The 15,945-nt window shown below is 35.6% G+C and overlaps 3 protein-coding genes across 3 annotated transcripts in view; 1 reads left to right on the top strand and 2 right to left on the bottom strand.

The window, feature by feature from the left end:
• Positions 1-11,060, bottom strand: part of LOC135078093 (serine/threonine-protein kinase SIK2-like) — a 63,071-nt gene extending 52,011 nt beyond the window's left edge. Inside the window, exons 1-2 of the mRNA XM_063972665.1 lie at positions 10,352-11,060; positions 1,443-1,559 (exon numbers count right to left, since the gene is read on the bottom strand). Coding sequence (XP_063828735.1) covers positions 1,443-1,559; positions 10,352-10,477 — 243 coding nt within the window. The 5' untranslated portion in view covers positions 10,478-11,060. The remainder of the gene's footprint in view (positions 1-1,442; positions 1,560-10,351) is intronic.
• Positions 11,061-11,881: 821 nt separating this feature from the next.
• Positions 11,882-13,690, top strand: LOC135078092 (N-alpha-acetyltransferase 30-like). Its single transcript, XM_063972664.1, has 2 exons — positions 11,882-12,946; positions 13,049-13,690. The coding sequence occupies exons 1-2, from the start codon at positions 12,236-12,238 to the stop codon at positions 13,211-13,213; spliced, it is 876 nt and encodes a 291-aa protein (XP_063828734.1). The 5' UTR covers positions 11,882-12,235; the 3' UTR covers positions 13,214-13,690.
• A 357-nt stretch (positions 13,691-14,047) lies between these two features.
• Positions 14,048-15,855, bottom strand: LOC135078090 (NEDD8-activating enzyme E1 regulatory subunit). Its single transcript, XM_063972663.1, has one exon. The coding sequence runs from the start codon at positions 15,683-15,685 to the stop codon at positions 14,078-14,080; it is 1,608 nt and encodes a 535-aa protein (XP_063828733.1). The 5' UTR covers positions 15,686-15,855; the 3' UTR covers positions 14,048-14,077.
• Positions 15,856-15,945: the final 90 nt, after the last annotated feature.

The following is a 15,945-nucleotide window of genomic DNA, read 5'->3' as shown; positions in this document are numbered from 1 at the left end:
ATTTTTCGGTATGCGTGTAACTATTTTCATGTGTAAGTGGATACGTCTGTATGACGTCAAAGCCTAATCCTGACGAACGGACAAAAGTAGATTGTATTGTATAGCTTATCGTTTACTCAATTGTATGATAATTATTTCGTCAAAAATTCATTAGCATTTGCTTGCGTAAAATACTAAAATGAGCAGTCCTACCTCCGGCGTTTAACAAGTTTGAGGACTTTAGTTAACTTATTACTGGACTTTACTCCCAAAGGCACGGGTCCACCTACCGGTGATTTCAACTTCTAACTAGATGTGGAGATGACAGGCGAGTTTCGAAGCCAAATACAACAAATTAGCTTGTTATAAAACTTTCTAACTTTCAATAAATTACGAGTTTGGCTACGTACGGCCTCGTAGTCAATTCCCGTGAAGTTCGTAACGGCTGAACCTCGTAGTCGGCAAATTGAACACATTACGGACATTTACGGACGCATTCGGAGCAAGTCGCGTATCGACCGTGTCCCGTTTGTAACAATGTAATGTTACACATTACACTCGAGTGCTGCTAGTTGTCACTGTTCTGTAGAGTTGGCTCCACCAGTTATAGAGTAGTTTCTCCTTTGTGTATTGACCTCTTGGAATTGTAGCGCAAGCGGTAAATTGCCGCATGAGGTCGGAGACCTTAACGATCACGAGCCCATAAGACCTAGTATATGTCATGTAAAACTCCACTTTAGCTAAACTTGTGCAAACTCAGTTAAAGAGTTTTAAACTTAGTTTTTGTCTTAGATTAATTCTTTTTTGGGCAGAAGAATAAATAAAAGGTGCGTATTAGAACACGTGTACATAAATTACAATAAGAATATTGAGCTATTTTTAAACTTTCAAAATACTAGTAGCTATGGAAAATTTGAATAGAAAATGACCAAAGAATAATTTACTATTTATGTGTTTCGTATCGCACATAAAATATGTAGTAATTAGTTAGGCTAGTTACTTAACAAACTACTACAACAATAACTCTCTTACCAACCTAAGTTCTAATTTCATCAAAACTTTCAGAAACCTTTCACACTGGAACAACTTCGGTATGCCCTTTGAGGATCAAACTAATTATGTTGACTACAAAACCGAAGCTCGTGCTTGTTTGATACCCAATAACGAACCAAATACATGTTGTTGCTATAATACGTCTGTGACAATAAATATTCCATTGAGATTTATTCGAGCGACGTAATCGACCACGATTGAAAGATAACATTGAATTTTTATTGGCAGAAAAGCATTATGTCTTCTCAATACAGTCTGATTAAGCCCTATCCAATCTTGTATAGAAAGAAAAATATGAAGTTTCGTTGTAGCGAAATTGCCATCTTCAATGGGCTCTGTGGCCGAAATCTTCTGATATTGGAAATGTTATGAAAAAGAAACCAATATAGAAACAAAATAAGTTCACTCACCTGGTAAAGCTTAATAATATGAGGATGGTCCAGCCTCTTCATGATGTCGACTTCTCGGTACACCTTCTGAAGATTGCTGGCGTCTAATTGCGATTTATCTATTATCTTAATTGCTACCTGTAACAAAGAAAGAGAAAGTTCAATATTATATTTTTAAACTAAGCACATTTTACGCATCTCTCCAACTAGGCTATATTTTATTCATTGCACACGGGCACTCTGAAGCGAAGCCCTCTATCAATTCAATAGACCTTTTCAGTAAAGTAGACCCTTTTTACATTTTAACTAACTACATCGTAATTGACTATTCAAATACGTCATGTATTGGGCTGATTAGTTTAAGAGTACCTACTCATCTCCTTGAATAGGTACTATAATTTTATCTTTGGATTAAACTAAGTTAGTTATTCCAATCTTATACCTCATCACACTCAAACAACAAGGAACGTAAAGTGCTGTATAAATATTTTCAAGTATTAACCCTTACTTTTTATTACCATGTTATCTGTATGTATTTACTTAACGTATATTTTTTAAGTGTCAACCAGTATTATTTAGTAGTTTAAGTACATTGTTCAATGCTCATAACGGAACAATACCGTTGGTTTCCAGACAGACAAAACGCGTATGACGTCAAGCCAGCGTCATCTCTGAACGATTTGAGCCAATTGACGTGATTGGCGCGACCGCCGCGCCACAGTGCAGATTGGCTCAAGTATAACGACCTAGCTAGTTGACGAATCGCACGTTACGTTACAGTATCAAAAATAACTGCATATTTTTAGGAGTCACTTATGCAAAACTGAAAAAATATATGTAACTGCGATGGTAGAGTTCGAATAAGGCAAGTCAACAATGTAAAAACCTTGAACCACTTTCTTAAATGAGAAAACAATAGTTTTATGCAGAAAAATATCCAACAACTACAAACTAATTGTTTCTCTTAGAAGACACTTTCCGTATTCTCTGAGAAAAGTAGTTTTTTGTTCACAGTTAGAGGTCTTGAATAAAAGAGAAAGAAACTATTGGAAAAATCAATGGGTTTTAAATATTTTTAATGTTTGCAAAATAATATAAAAACTTGGCAAAAAGTCTATTCAAGTTTCACGCTGTAGCTTTACTGTATTACTACACTATGGCTACATTCCTCATGATAGAAGTGGGAAAGAAAAGCAGTGGAATAGATCGGGGAAATGCTGAGTTCCACCAAGTGGAACGTGACCGGGGAACACGTGAGCAAGTGCGCAGGCGAGCATCGAGCGACCTTCGTAGGAAGATGGGCTATTAATAAAACCTGTTGTTTATGGGTCATCAAACACATAAAACCTTCCGAACGACTTTCCAAAATGATGCCGGTAGAGTTTGTATAATTGAGATACCTTTTTAGGGTTCCGTAGCCAAATGGCAAAAAACGGAACCCTTATAGATTCGTCATGTCTGTCTGTCCGTCTGTCCGTCCGTATATTTTTAAACAATAAAGGTAGTTTTTGTTTGTTTCCCGTTTTCCCTCAACTTTCTTAAAGTATTAGATCTGGTCAAAAACGCAAACTTAATAGTACTTACGATACTAGGAGTTAACGTTAAAGATTACGAGTAATGCCAGAGGCTGTTGCAAGTTTAAGTCCCGCTAGGGGCCAAACCAATGTTAGTAATGGGCACGTGCAGTTACAGGACCTACAGTCAGCCGATTTATTATAAACGAGTTTATTATTGTTTTGACATGGTACCTACAGCAAGTAACATAAGTTTTGGGCTAAGTAAGTAGTTGGTTTGGAGTATAGGTAATTAATATTCTGAAACAAATTATAAAATTAATTACATAACAACTTATTAACTGGATGTTTTTGCGATTTAATATTTATTTTGATTAAATATCGAATTATTGTTCTAGCAATTAACCAAACAAATGGTTTACCGTTCACTAAGTACGTACGTCAGTAGAATTAACACTTACAAACGTAGAGTACCTCCTAACAAGCGAACACTTACGAAATATCCACTTGCTGTTATAAAAGATGATAGAAAACAGGATGCAGATACGTAGCTAAATGTGTAATTGCAGCAATATAGTGATCTACCGGTCAGCCGAACCGACATTGACCTCATTGCTGCGATAGCGCATTACGCACATCTTTACGTCATCAACACTCCAGCTCAAGACCCTCGTTAACAAAATAAACTCGAAATTATCTGCCGAGATAAAACAAACGACTGTTGCGATGATAGGTGGGCCCTGGCCGCCTCACGTGACCCTGCGCACGAGGGTCACTCTTCGCGGCATTCGAGACTCGAGAGGTGCTTATGAAGTAAACCAGTTAACCGTTAAAGATGCGCCGACGTCGGCTACACTAAATACACAGTCATAGTGCATTTAAAAATATTCTCTAAATAGACTTATAAATGCTGACATACAAAGTCAAACTCAAAGTAACTTACAAAGCAGTCAAGGATGAGTGAGTAAGATAGTCTTCAGTTGCATAATATGTGCAAATGCCTTACAATAATGCTTATTTAAACTACTTAGATAAACATACATAGTTGTATGATATTATGATTTTCTCTCATTATCGACATTATTAGCGTCTCTACATTTTTTATAAGTAGTCTTAGCTAAAAATGAATAGAGCGAAACACTTGAGGTCTAAAACCTTGGCTTGATGACTCGGTCCATCCGGTCGTCTGACGGAGGTACTAGCCAACATTTTACCTGACCTCCTGACGAAGCGTTTTCCTTAGTCGTTAAAAGCAATAACTTTAGGCCATTGCCCCAATGAAAACTCTGTTGAGGATAACGGATGGGTGAGTACCTACCTATGTATACCAAATGAGGTCAATTTATTTGGCTGAATAGAGAAAACAAACATTTGTCTAATTAAATTACCCCATGGTATCCGAGTACAAAATGATAGATAACGGTCAGTAAATCATACAAATAGTAATTCTCCGACGTGTATCAGACTTTCCTCATTGTGTTTCGTATGATCGTGGGCATGGGAAACGAAGATTTTCACTCGAACCGACTTCACAAGTTTAATCATTTATCAACTCTCTGAGCAAAAAGTTCTTAACAAATCTAACATACAAAAGTTGGTAATAATTTATTTAACACCGTCTGAGAATCAGACACCTAATAAAAAATCACAAGCAGCTAACAGACTACACATTTTTGTAGCAAAATCTCACCTCTTACAAATGCACAAGTTGCTACAGTGTTCAGCTAGCCTTGATGTGCCATTGTCGATAGTTGGTACTGAATAGAGATAGTAAGTAAGCAGATACTTTAGTGTCTAAACAAGTCTCATTATTTTAACATAGGATGAAGAATAAAACGGACTTTTTGTTACAAGACTCTACCATACCACTTCGGTTTTCTTTTACAGGAGCACAATAAAATTAGTGTGTTAGGTCACCGGCAATTTGATGCCACAGATTTTTAAATCTGATGCTGTTTTTGACGCTATCATTGAGACAGTATATGAAAATCTAGCGAGGCACAGTGTTTGCTAAAACTAGGTAAGTACATAAGTAGTTGAAATGGATAAAACAATGGCATAACACTCCGAAGTGTGTAATTCCACTCACAATAATGAGGAAAATGCGTAAAGGAGGACAAAAAACAAGAGTTTTTTTTAAGTCACACGGTGCACGTAAATACGTGTTTAACTCCATCGCCCCGTCACTCGGTCAGTAACCTAATGCTATTGAACCGACGGTTTTTAGCGTATGACGGCCATATCTCAAGCGATACGCGCAAGCGGATACACTTATGTAGTGGCTTTTTAAAGATAAATTCGTAAGTAAACATGCTTAAGAAGTATTTAAAGATTTGCTTGCAAAAAACAAGCAGGCGAATCACAAAGTTATATGTTTTGATCAAAATCAACCGCAGTAATGTAATACGCGTAAAATATGTGAATTTCCTGAAAAGAAAATCTTGAAACTTGACATGCAATTATTATCATCAATGGGTACATACCTATCCAATATTTAACTAACTAGGTACATACATAACTGATTTACAGATAGTAACAAAGTGGCCTACATAATAAAGAGATCAAGCTAAAATATCTAAATCAGGCGATGAAGATTCTCTTTCGCAGTAACCTTCAGTATAGACATGCGAACTATAATAAAATACACCTTTGATGCGATGTTATAGATGCAGTTGATAATAGAATCTATGATAACAAAGCATTACTTGTGTTAGTTTTTATTTGCGTCAGTTGATATCTTTTAATTATAATGATTGATAAGTGATAAGCCTATGAACGCACAATTTATAGACGTACATTTTCAACGAAGGTACGGTATACCTGCTTATTACCTACACGTCACTTAGTGGGCATAACCTACCTATCTCTGTGTTTTTATAAATTAATTTTGATATAGATAGAGCTTTGTAGGATCAAAGAATTTATTTATTATTTAAAATATTTGACTTCAGAAAAACGGCCATGCGTGTCTGTACCAAAATTAACGCAATTAGCATCTACCCACGCCACGTGCAGTAAGACCGTGAAATAAAAGTTCATTTGTGTTTTTTCTGCCCAAAGCTGAATTTAGGGACGTCATGGTTCACCCTCGAGTCGCGATCAACAAGTCTAGACGGCGATCAATATAGTCGGCAAAGCGAGACGGGGCGTGGGCGTAAAGAAGATAGATATACCGCCTGCTTTTCCTCCTTCACAGTAATCACAAAGCCTCGCGTGAGTTACACCAGTTGAAATTATAGGACCCGTGAAAGACGTGAATTGACATCTGCCTGTACTCTCCAATAACGCCACTTTATTCCTAACAGGGGTTAAAGGTTGAGATCAAAAAGGAATAGCAGCTTAGAGCTAGTTAAAACAATAGAAGACTTAAAATAAACCCATAAAGAGTAAGACCGTGTTTATTCAAGCTAATATTTAATAATAGCACTCTCAGTTAGTGTCTCACTAGATCAGACGGAGGAAAATCCACCTCATTCCCACCCACTGGCAAGGTTCTACGAATTGTAGGGTTGCGAACGTAGTATCCCCCGTTCTAGTACCCCCCTTCCATCACTTGTCGTCCCGGGCACTCCAGACAACTTTTTTCAAGTATTAAAGCAGATATCACGAAGAAAATACAATTTGTCGGCATTATTTTGTCGATACGTATTTGGGGCCAGCATTTTAGCAATTCGAGCTTAGATTAAATCTATGATTTCGAGAAAAATTAAAAACAAGTTGTCCATATCGTTAAAATATTGAACAACAACAAGAATACAACAACAATAAGGTACAACAAAATACGTGTTTCATTAAAACAAAAGTGTTTAATTATATTATCAATTAATGTTAAACTAAGATGTTAAATTATCAAATTCAAATCATCGTGCAAATCTTTAAAGCAAATCATCTACGGATTTAGCAATTTTTTTTAACAAATTCGTAATAATTATGTATTACTTACTCCAACAACAGTCGTAACATTTTCTAGCTTTAATTAATACGTTCGATACACATGGACAAAATTTTTAACAAGTTTTTCAAAATTTGAAAGCGATTACAAAAATTAAAAAAATATAATTATGTCACGCACGTCACTTCCGGTGGTCAGCTTGGAAATCTTCTCAACAATAGATGGCGCTGTTTAAAGATTCCTATTTTCATTAATAATAATAATACATCGGCAATACTGAATAAACATTTTTCTTTATTTCTTTCTTTTAAAAGTTCAGCAATGATCGAATTTAAAAATATTTTTAGAAATGTATCGTTTAATAACTTTCCACCATTTTTTGTAATAATCGGATAATAATATCAATAGTCCGGGAGCCCATACCCAATATTCCAAGCACTACAATAGTCATTTTTATTATTATTTTTCAGTTACGTAAAACGTAATAATAACATGACTCCTAAACGAAGCGGTACGTCCGTCCGTCCGTCTGTCTTCTTACAGAAACTATCAGACTTAGCAGCTGTCAAAATACTTATTACTTACTTTAATAGTCGGCAATGTCTTATAGTCATCTTGATTTGAAAACCTTTTATTGAGCAGCTTTTTTAAGCCTCCTACAGCAATGGTCTTTCTTTTGACACAAAGTAATGTCTTATTTCATTCAATATGTTTGGATGTATTTGCCAATGATACTTTTACCTCTTTCTTGAGTCGGACAGCCTCAACTGTGCATACTGTTAGACTTTACTTGAGTTAAATGGTTTGAGGTAAGTATTGTGGATAAAATAAGAAAAAAGACCTCCATGTTATAAGTATTTTGCTCAATACATAGTCTTACGAGCCTCATAAAGAACTGTTATCAGCTCCTCGAGATAACCATCTTGAGTCTTAAATGAACGATTGACGTCATTCCTCGAGCGTCACAGTAAGAGGTTTTTCTTATCAAACAATAGTCTATCTTGTTATTATTTCGAATATTAAATACATTGCTATTTCTCTAAAAGCAGCTAACACCAGCTTCATAAAATGCTAAAAAGAGTTGATACTATAAATGTGCGTAACATTTATCTCATCTGGAGTTTGAAAGTCGCTGTTTGATGTATGAATCCGTCGCTGCCCGAAATACATGTTGGCAGAAACAGACGTCTAATATGGTGAAAGTCACAAAAAATTCAGATGGCATTCGGAGGGTGACCGCCAGACTGCAAAACGCAGATAACACCGAGCTACTGACGCAGAGCTCCAAAATAGATAACGCATTTGCGTCAAGCGTACATTTTTCAAGCGGGGCCCAGAGCAAACTCAGCACGTGCCATACGAAATGATTTCCTGGCAAAATATTTGCCAGATGTATACCTGCTCCAAAATGTTCACACACACTTTTTCTAGAAGACTAGACTAGACTTTCAAAATTTATAACAATTTTTTTTATAATGACCTGCCATCTTTCTCCAAATGCATTGTCTCAAATTCTAATTTTGAAGTTAAAAGATGTGCTAGAAATAGTTGAAATAGGCACATCTTTTTTTGTGTAACAAGAATATCCTCCACACAATATTTATTAGTACCTACCGGTTTAACATATTTACATAAATTATCACATTTATTATAATATGAAAATCGATACCTTTTATTACCAAACAAATAATAATTAATATTAATAGTGAAGAATACATTAGCGAAACCCTATTACCTACTTTGTTTTGTACGATATGTTAATGTTCATCACAGAGCTATTAAACATTACCAAGGGAACAAGATTCCTTTACATTCAGTACACACAAAATGAGTTAACTTTGGATTTGTATTAGTAATTTACCGCCTTTTGTTTTGTCTTTTACATTGTGGACAGAGGTGATTAGGTTATTGATGGCACTGCATATTATGCTCTCTCTATGAAGCTTATAAACAAGAAAACATTCCATCGACACATCAAAGACGCACTCAATCAGAGAGTGACGAAGGCCGAGGGCGTTCGTTGTGTTATTTTGGTGCATTCATTCAATGTAGCGTCCTCGTATACTTTCTGTTATGCGTCATCACTACTGAATTTCCCAAACAATCAACAATGGTTTTAATCTTCGTAATGTTTTAGCTTCAAAACGCACAAAGTTTTCCTATAAAAAATAATCACAGCATTCAGGTGCTAGAAAGTCGTCCATCCAAACGCACGCAGTGAGTCACTTGCGACGACGCCACAGTATTCGGCCAATGACCCACTTCGTTGCCGTAGGTAGACTACAGCTAACAGTAACAAACAGTAGTAATAAAACCATTTAATATGTTGTAATAATCATAATGTTAATATTGTGCCGCCTTGCTAAGGTTCTAACTAACAAGTTGAGATAGCTACATACAATTTTGAGTGAAGAGTTAACAGTTAAACAGCAATAAGTGTAAGATGGCAGTAGGTACATATGTATATTCCGCAAGATGATACGTAGATAACTATTGTAGAGTCCATTCTAATCTTAATTGAATGCAGGTTGTCTGGTGGATTCAGCTCCTAGTTCATTTTCAGATAATCTATTTAAAAGTAGGTCATACTTACCCATTACCTACACATCAGCCACGTAACGCACAGCACGCCACAGTAAGTACAAATAGAAAAATGACCTTTACAGAGACGTTTCGCGACTCTACAGTTCTTTTTAGTGTAGATCCCTATCTAATGCGCAGGAGTGTTATTATAATCATAGACACTTTATAAAATACTTTTTAGAACGGAGACAGTCTCATTTAAAGTGGGTATAAATGAAATAAATATATCTCAAAAAATCCTATACTATGTAGGACTATATTTAGGTACTTTTAGATTTTTTCGACTGCCTTCAGGGCTTCTGTCGTTAATTTGAATGATAATAATTTTATTTTAGTGCAGATATCCCAGGCAAGTGTTTAGGTCTTTAAAATCTCATTTATCACGTGTTGACTGTCGTTATCTCGAATGGCCCCATTGTTTGGAATGTGGTAAACTGGTAATTTACACCTGCTTGCAGCAACGTAAGATACCATAAGGTAACATAAAGTATTTATCAAATTGTTTAACTCTATCAGCTCATGTTGTAATGTGTTTTACCCTTAACTGGATTCGTATAATATACCCGGGTAGATTAAAATAAGGAATTCCTTGATTCAAAAACTTTTGTGTAGGTGTTTCTTTCTTCGAATTCCCAAAATATAGTTGGGTGTAGGCACTTCTTAAGTTATGAATTCCTATTAGACTCTGATAAGACTCTGAAGTCTGGTTGATTAAATTCACTCTTTGGTGCGTTGATAACGTTTGGTGTTTAATGTAGGTAATAATAATATTCTAAATTATTAAGTTAGTAACATTATGAATACATAGTAGGTATTATTAACATATTTGGATATAATATTACATGGGGTCAAAAGAAAGACTAAAAACTTGTAGGGAGAGTGATGTGGTTTATTAAAAATATTTCGCGGTGAACATAATATGTATATTTTTGTAGCCTTACCTCAGTCTTCGTTATTCGATGTCGTGCTAATTTAACAACAGCAAAATTTCCCTTGCCAATGGTCCTCTCGATGTCATAAAAACCCACCCTAATGGGGGTTTTCGCAGGACGTTCCCGATCCGCCATTGTAGATGTTTATTCACCAACTTAAATAGATTCTTTGCATTACACTGAATCTGAAAATCTTGAAACTATGTCACAATGTACGGACACATTATGTTCATCCATTAGTGGTTAACACTACTCACACTGGCGTATTGGTTAGGTGTACTATTTATTGCATCAGGGTCTACAGTTTCATGGATTTAAAAATCAAATTTTCATCACTAACCCGTTTTTTAATAAGTACACTGTTATTTTCATTTACCAAAGAGACGTCTTGCATTTATTCATTAGTAAATAACGTATCAAAGGTCCGCGTTTTATGTTGTTTCGAATAACAAAAGTTAAATATTGTTTAAATAAGTTTACGTGCACACCTAATAATCTTGATTAAAGCAGAACTTGCTATTGTACACAAGAAATATTTACAATGAGTAGAAAATCGCGCAGAGGCGGCGTGCGCGTATAATACGATAAGGGCACCACGTCACACCGCCGCCTCACCGGCTGTCAACCGGGTACTGAACTCGAGTCCGAGAGCCGAGTCGATCGCGTCGAGTACGTCTTCAAACTCTACAAAGCGAACACACTAGGTACCTGCGAGCTACGACACGCGCGCGCTTTCAGCAGCCCGCCATGTTTCTCCTGGCCGTGACGTCAGCAACACGATAAGAATATCATACATTTATCAAATACAGCGGTAGCTTGCATACATTATAGCTATTTGTACACAATAACGTAGTATTCAACTAATACGTATAAAATAACAGATTTAAGCAGTTAAATTAATTTACAAATAGATCAAATAAGTGAAAAAAAAATTGTATTAAAGTAAAAAAACGCTCTATAAATATCTAAAAATAAACAAGTCTCACAACATAATCTGAGGTTCTGACTCTGAAGTAGTTTATCCTAAACGGAAGTAGAATAGTAGTTACAAACAGTGGGACTACTCAACAATAGATGGCGCTTATTAACAATAAAATAAGGTTACCACAGTACCACACTTTTTGCACACATTGCATGAATTTTGAATTAGTCACCGTCCATGACATCGAAATTCGTCGAATTTTCTCTGTGGCAGAACCAGAACTGAGGACAGAACTTACATTTGAGATTTAATCCAATTTGAGCGAAGAGAATTTATTTTCATTTACATTTTTTTTGTACAGAAACTTTCATGTTCTTTCACGAATCTCTAATATATCATCAACAGTAATATATATTTTTAACAATTTTAAATATACATTAAGACGTAATACAGAATTTTTCATAAAAACAATCAACTTTTCCAAACAACAAATCATGGAATGCATGACGATCATGACCATAGATGACGATTAATGATGATTGAAAAACTTAGCTAAAGCACAATACCCAAAGCTACGATGAACAATAAAAAAAAACATATTCGACAAAGTCAAATGTCATTTTTCCAAGTGGTAACTCGCCTCGCAATCGCATTTTTTCCAATGTGATTGTGGAAGGCGAACTAATTGCAAATTTCTAATATTTTCAAGAACTATTTTTTCATATTCTTGTTTCTATTTCACTGTTTTAACAATCCTTTTCAATTTATAACCTAAGAAACGTACATTTAATTTGGTACATTGGATCGTCTTGCTACCAAAGTTTACACTGTACTTGGCAAGATGTCGGTGATACTCTTCTGCAATTTTGACAAGGAAAGAATGTATGTATCATCGTAAAAGCTTTTATTGGATTTTATATGAGCTTATAATCGTGTGAATGTGTAAATAAAATAGGTAGAAATACGCCAATATGCATCAAGTCGCGGATGGTAATGTACAAAGCATCAAATGCAGTCAGATGAATGCGAATGCGAAAAGCAAGAGCAAAAAGGCCAAAGATCCTTCTGAAACGACTGACGATATAAGTATATTGGATCAAGAGAAGCTAAAAGAAGTTTTAGCTAATACTCTTCATATTAACAATTTGAATAATAGTAACCTAACTAATGGAACAAGTGATCACTTGAATAAAAATGATGTCTCGAACAGTTCGAGTGTGATTCAAGCTCAAGACGATGTAGTAAGTGATCTTTCGAAAGATGTAAATAGTGTACAGTGTAGTGATGCTGCCAGTGGGCAGACTGAGGAACCTGCTTCTGTCAGGCACCCTTCAGACACCTTAGAAAGCATGGAAGACAGTGCCGACACGCATGACGAAGCTCCAAGAGAAGAAATCGAAATAATATCGTACGAGTCGGAGCTTCAAATGCCAGAGATTATGCGACTTATACAAAAAGATTTATCAGAACCTTACTCTATCTATACCTATAGATACTTTATTCATAATTGGCCTAAACTTTGCTTCTTAGCGACTCATGAAGGGACTTGCATAGGTGCCATTGTTTGTAAGTTAGATATGCATCGCAATGTTGTCAAGAGAGGCTATATTGCCATGTTGGCGGTGGATGAGAAGTACAGGAAGAAAAAGATTGGATCTAGGCTAGTTCGGAAAGCAATACAGGTAATACTTTTCTCATTTTTTATACAATAAGTTACCTTTTGTATAGTTGACAGCTGTTAATATTGGTTTTAATTGTATACTAATATTAGTTTTCAATTTCAGGCAATGATAAATGACAATGCAGACGAAGTGGTCTTAGAAACTGAAATCACAAATAAACCAGCTCTCAAGTTATATGAAAATTTGGGCTTTGTACGGGACAAACGCTTATTTCGATATTATCTCAATGGTGTAGATGCATTGCGATTAAAGTTGTGGTTAAGGTGAAATAAGTAGGTAACTAATGGGAAATTCTCAATGTTGTGTTATTATACTTGTGGAGGCTTACTAGTCTCAAGCATATTTTACATATAAGTGATCCCTACTGTTGTTATATGGTGTAACCTTCTATTGCCATGAGGATTTTAGCCAAATGTATAGTTTTGTTTCAATTATTTTAGTCATGTGATATGTTTATTTTATGTAATTTATGTGTTGAAATTGTTAATGAAATATTTTCCTCAAATTGATTTTATATCTTGTGTATAAGATTATAAATGGTTCATTTCCATCCAAAAAATACACAACTTTGAAGAATTAAAATTATAGTCAGTGTTTATATTTTCACCCTTCACTTGTAGCTTTTGTCACAGATGTAAGAATATACTGACTGAATTTATCAATTCTTTTTAATACTGATTTGTATTGTGAAGTCGAATCATTGAGTGAATTGATAGTAAATAGTGTTCAAAACATCTTCTAAAAGTTTGTATCATTTAACTCAAATCCATACTAATCTGTCTTGATTCCTTTTCATGCTGAAATTACTGAACAAATTTTAATTTAGTTCAGTACAGATAAGTAATATTAGATACCTTGGAGTTGGATAGGCTACATTTTGTCTTAAAAGTAAAGCTTGAAGGGGATCAAAGTTTGGAGAATCAATCATCCCTCATGTTTGCATTACGAAATGTCATTAGCTTTTGTAACAATAAATTATGTTTATAAGTCGGCAATTGATTGCTTGGGCGATAAATTTTCTGACTAGCCCAAACCACTATGGTCAAGCTATAGGCAAATTAGTTCCCAATAAATATTTGAAATATAAATAAATAAAATGCATCTTGCTTCACAATTTATTAATTTTTCTGATTAAAAAGTAAATGTTGCAGTGTTAGTTGAAGATCCATCATAGATAAACATGTTATTCACTGGCTTATATTGTTTGGTGATTATTTTAATTGCCTCATGTGCTACACAGCCACCTAGAAATGCTGATACACTGTGTATCTCAGCTCCACCATACCGACACATTTCATGAATATGATCATCTTTTGGGAATGGAGAACATGATATATCACTGAGTAGTTTAGTGACGCATGATTTCAAATTAGAAATGTCACTTTCAGGTTCCCAGTCACCTGGGGCTCTACAGTGTTGTGACCGGAACATTTCAGCTGCTCTCAGTAGGATGTAGTGCACCATCATGACATCTGGCTCTTCAAGATACCGAGAAATATAAGATGCCACTGTTCCCCCCAACTGATATTCAGTAGCTATGTTAGAGCCTATGATTAAATACAGATCATGGGCATGTCTACAAAATAACTTAACATCTGTCTCGCTAATACTGTCACAGTGCAGCTGGGCAACAATCTGTTGCACTTTTCTGTATACTATTTCTGCATCCATGGCAGCTTGAGATCGGTATATGTTCTGCAGCTTCACGAAGTGCTCTGTAGAGGCAGTCATGTCTGGCAGCACACCTCTTACAGGCAATTTCCCTTTGCCTTCAGCCTCAACGAATCCCCTCAATGCTGAACACATGATCCAAAATGGGGAACTGTCCTTGTTTAGGTTTGTAGCAGAACTGCAGTACAGTAAATCTTGTATCTTCACTGGTAAGAATGTTGGAACTAGGGCAGTATTGACTGCTCTAAGTGCCTCTTCAAAATTCTCCTCACTTATAGGTACACCATTCTCATCTTTCCTTATAAATCCTTGAATAATCTCTTTTATTTCATTTTTCTCTTTTCTACTCATAGGCCAGCTATTAGAATTTGAAGTCTGCCATTTCTGAACAGCTTTGTACAGAATTACAATCCATGGTATATGCCCATGATCTTTCAAATCTAGTGCTTCAATATCAAATGCATTTAAATAGTCAGCCAAAGGTTGGAATGGAACATCCAGTCGTAAATCTACTTGTTCATTATCAGGATGAGTTTCAATAACAGCATGTTCTTTGAGCTGTATTCTAAACGATCCCAAAAAGCCAACAGATCGGCAGAGAATAAAAGGGACATTTATATCCCATAAATGTTGTGCCAAATCTTGTATAGTTTTCTCACTAAGTGCTGTAGCTATGACTACACTGAATGATTTAAAAAAGTCTGGGTTTTCTTGAAGTATCTGGTCCGGCGGCTCTTGAACAGCATGACCTTGAACAGCAGGATTCAATTCTATCAGTAAACGGAGAGCTTCTGTTCCCCTGTTTGAACCCTTACTTGAACATTCTAAGAAGAAGTTACTGCCAATATCTTCGTCACTAACAGTGCTATCGTCAACGATCGTAACAGAACCCACGCCAGGGAGGACTATGGATTTAATTATTTCTGTACCCAAAGCATTTGCATTAATCAAACAAATATGACCATTTTCAAGAGCAGCTTGCCCATGGTCACCCCAAAGTCGAAGTTGCCGGTCGTATTGTTTCGTTTTCTCATTTTGTTCAGGAGATTTCGGAGATGGAGATGCCATGGCCACGTAAATTATATTAATATCAGTTACACTTATGAATAATTCTACGCGCTGTTCAGTACTTTTTCTTTTAAAATCAATTCAAGATCTATTTTGGAGTCTTTTTCCCCAAATTCGATTTTGCAAATTTTTTGACATGCACTGGCTGACAGATTAGACTTTTTACAAAGTCTACTCAAGCCCAGAGAAAAGCAGTTTAAGCTACTTACTTAGCAATGGCAGTGGAGAAGTCATAATAGCCAATTCTCTTTTAATTATTA

The sequence above is a fragment of the Ostrinia nubilalis genome, chromosome 14 (genome assembly GCF_963855985.1).
Source record: "Ostrinia nubilalis chromosome 14, ilOstNubi1.1, whole genome shotgun sequence".
NCBI classification, from domain to species: Eukaryota; Metazoa; Arthropoda; class Insecta; order Lepidoptera; family Crambidae; genus Ostrinia; species Ostrinia nubilalis.
Note: the sequence above shows the minus strand (reverse complement) of the source record. Positions and strands in the feature narration are given on the sequence as shown.

Excerpts from the sequence above, each read along its gene's own strand:
- LOC135078092 (XM_063972664.1), top strand. The coding sequence starts at position 12,236 with ATGCATCAAGTCGCGGATGGTAATGTACAAAGCATCAAATGCAGTCAG. Across the intron at positions 12,947-13,048 it reads TAGTTCGGAAAGCAATACAG|GCAATGATAAATGACAATGC; the intron begins GTAATACTTTTC and ends TTTCAATTTCAG.
- LOC135078090 (XM_063972663.1), bottom strand. The coding sequence starts at position 15,685 with ATGGCATCTCCATCTCCGAAATCTCCTGAACAAAATGAGAAAACGAAA.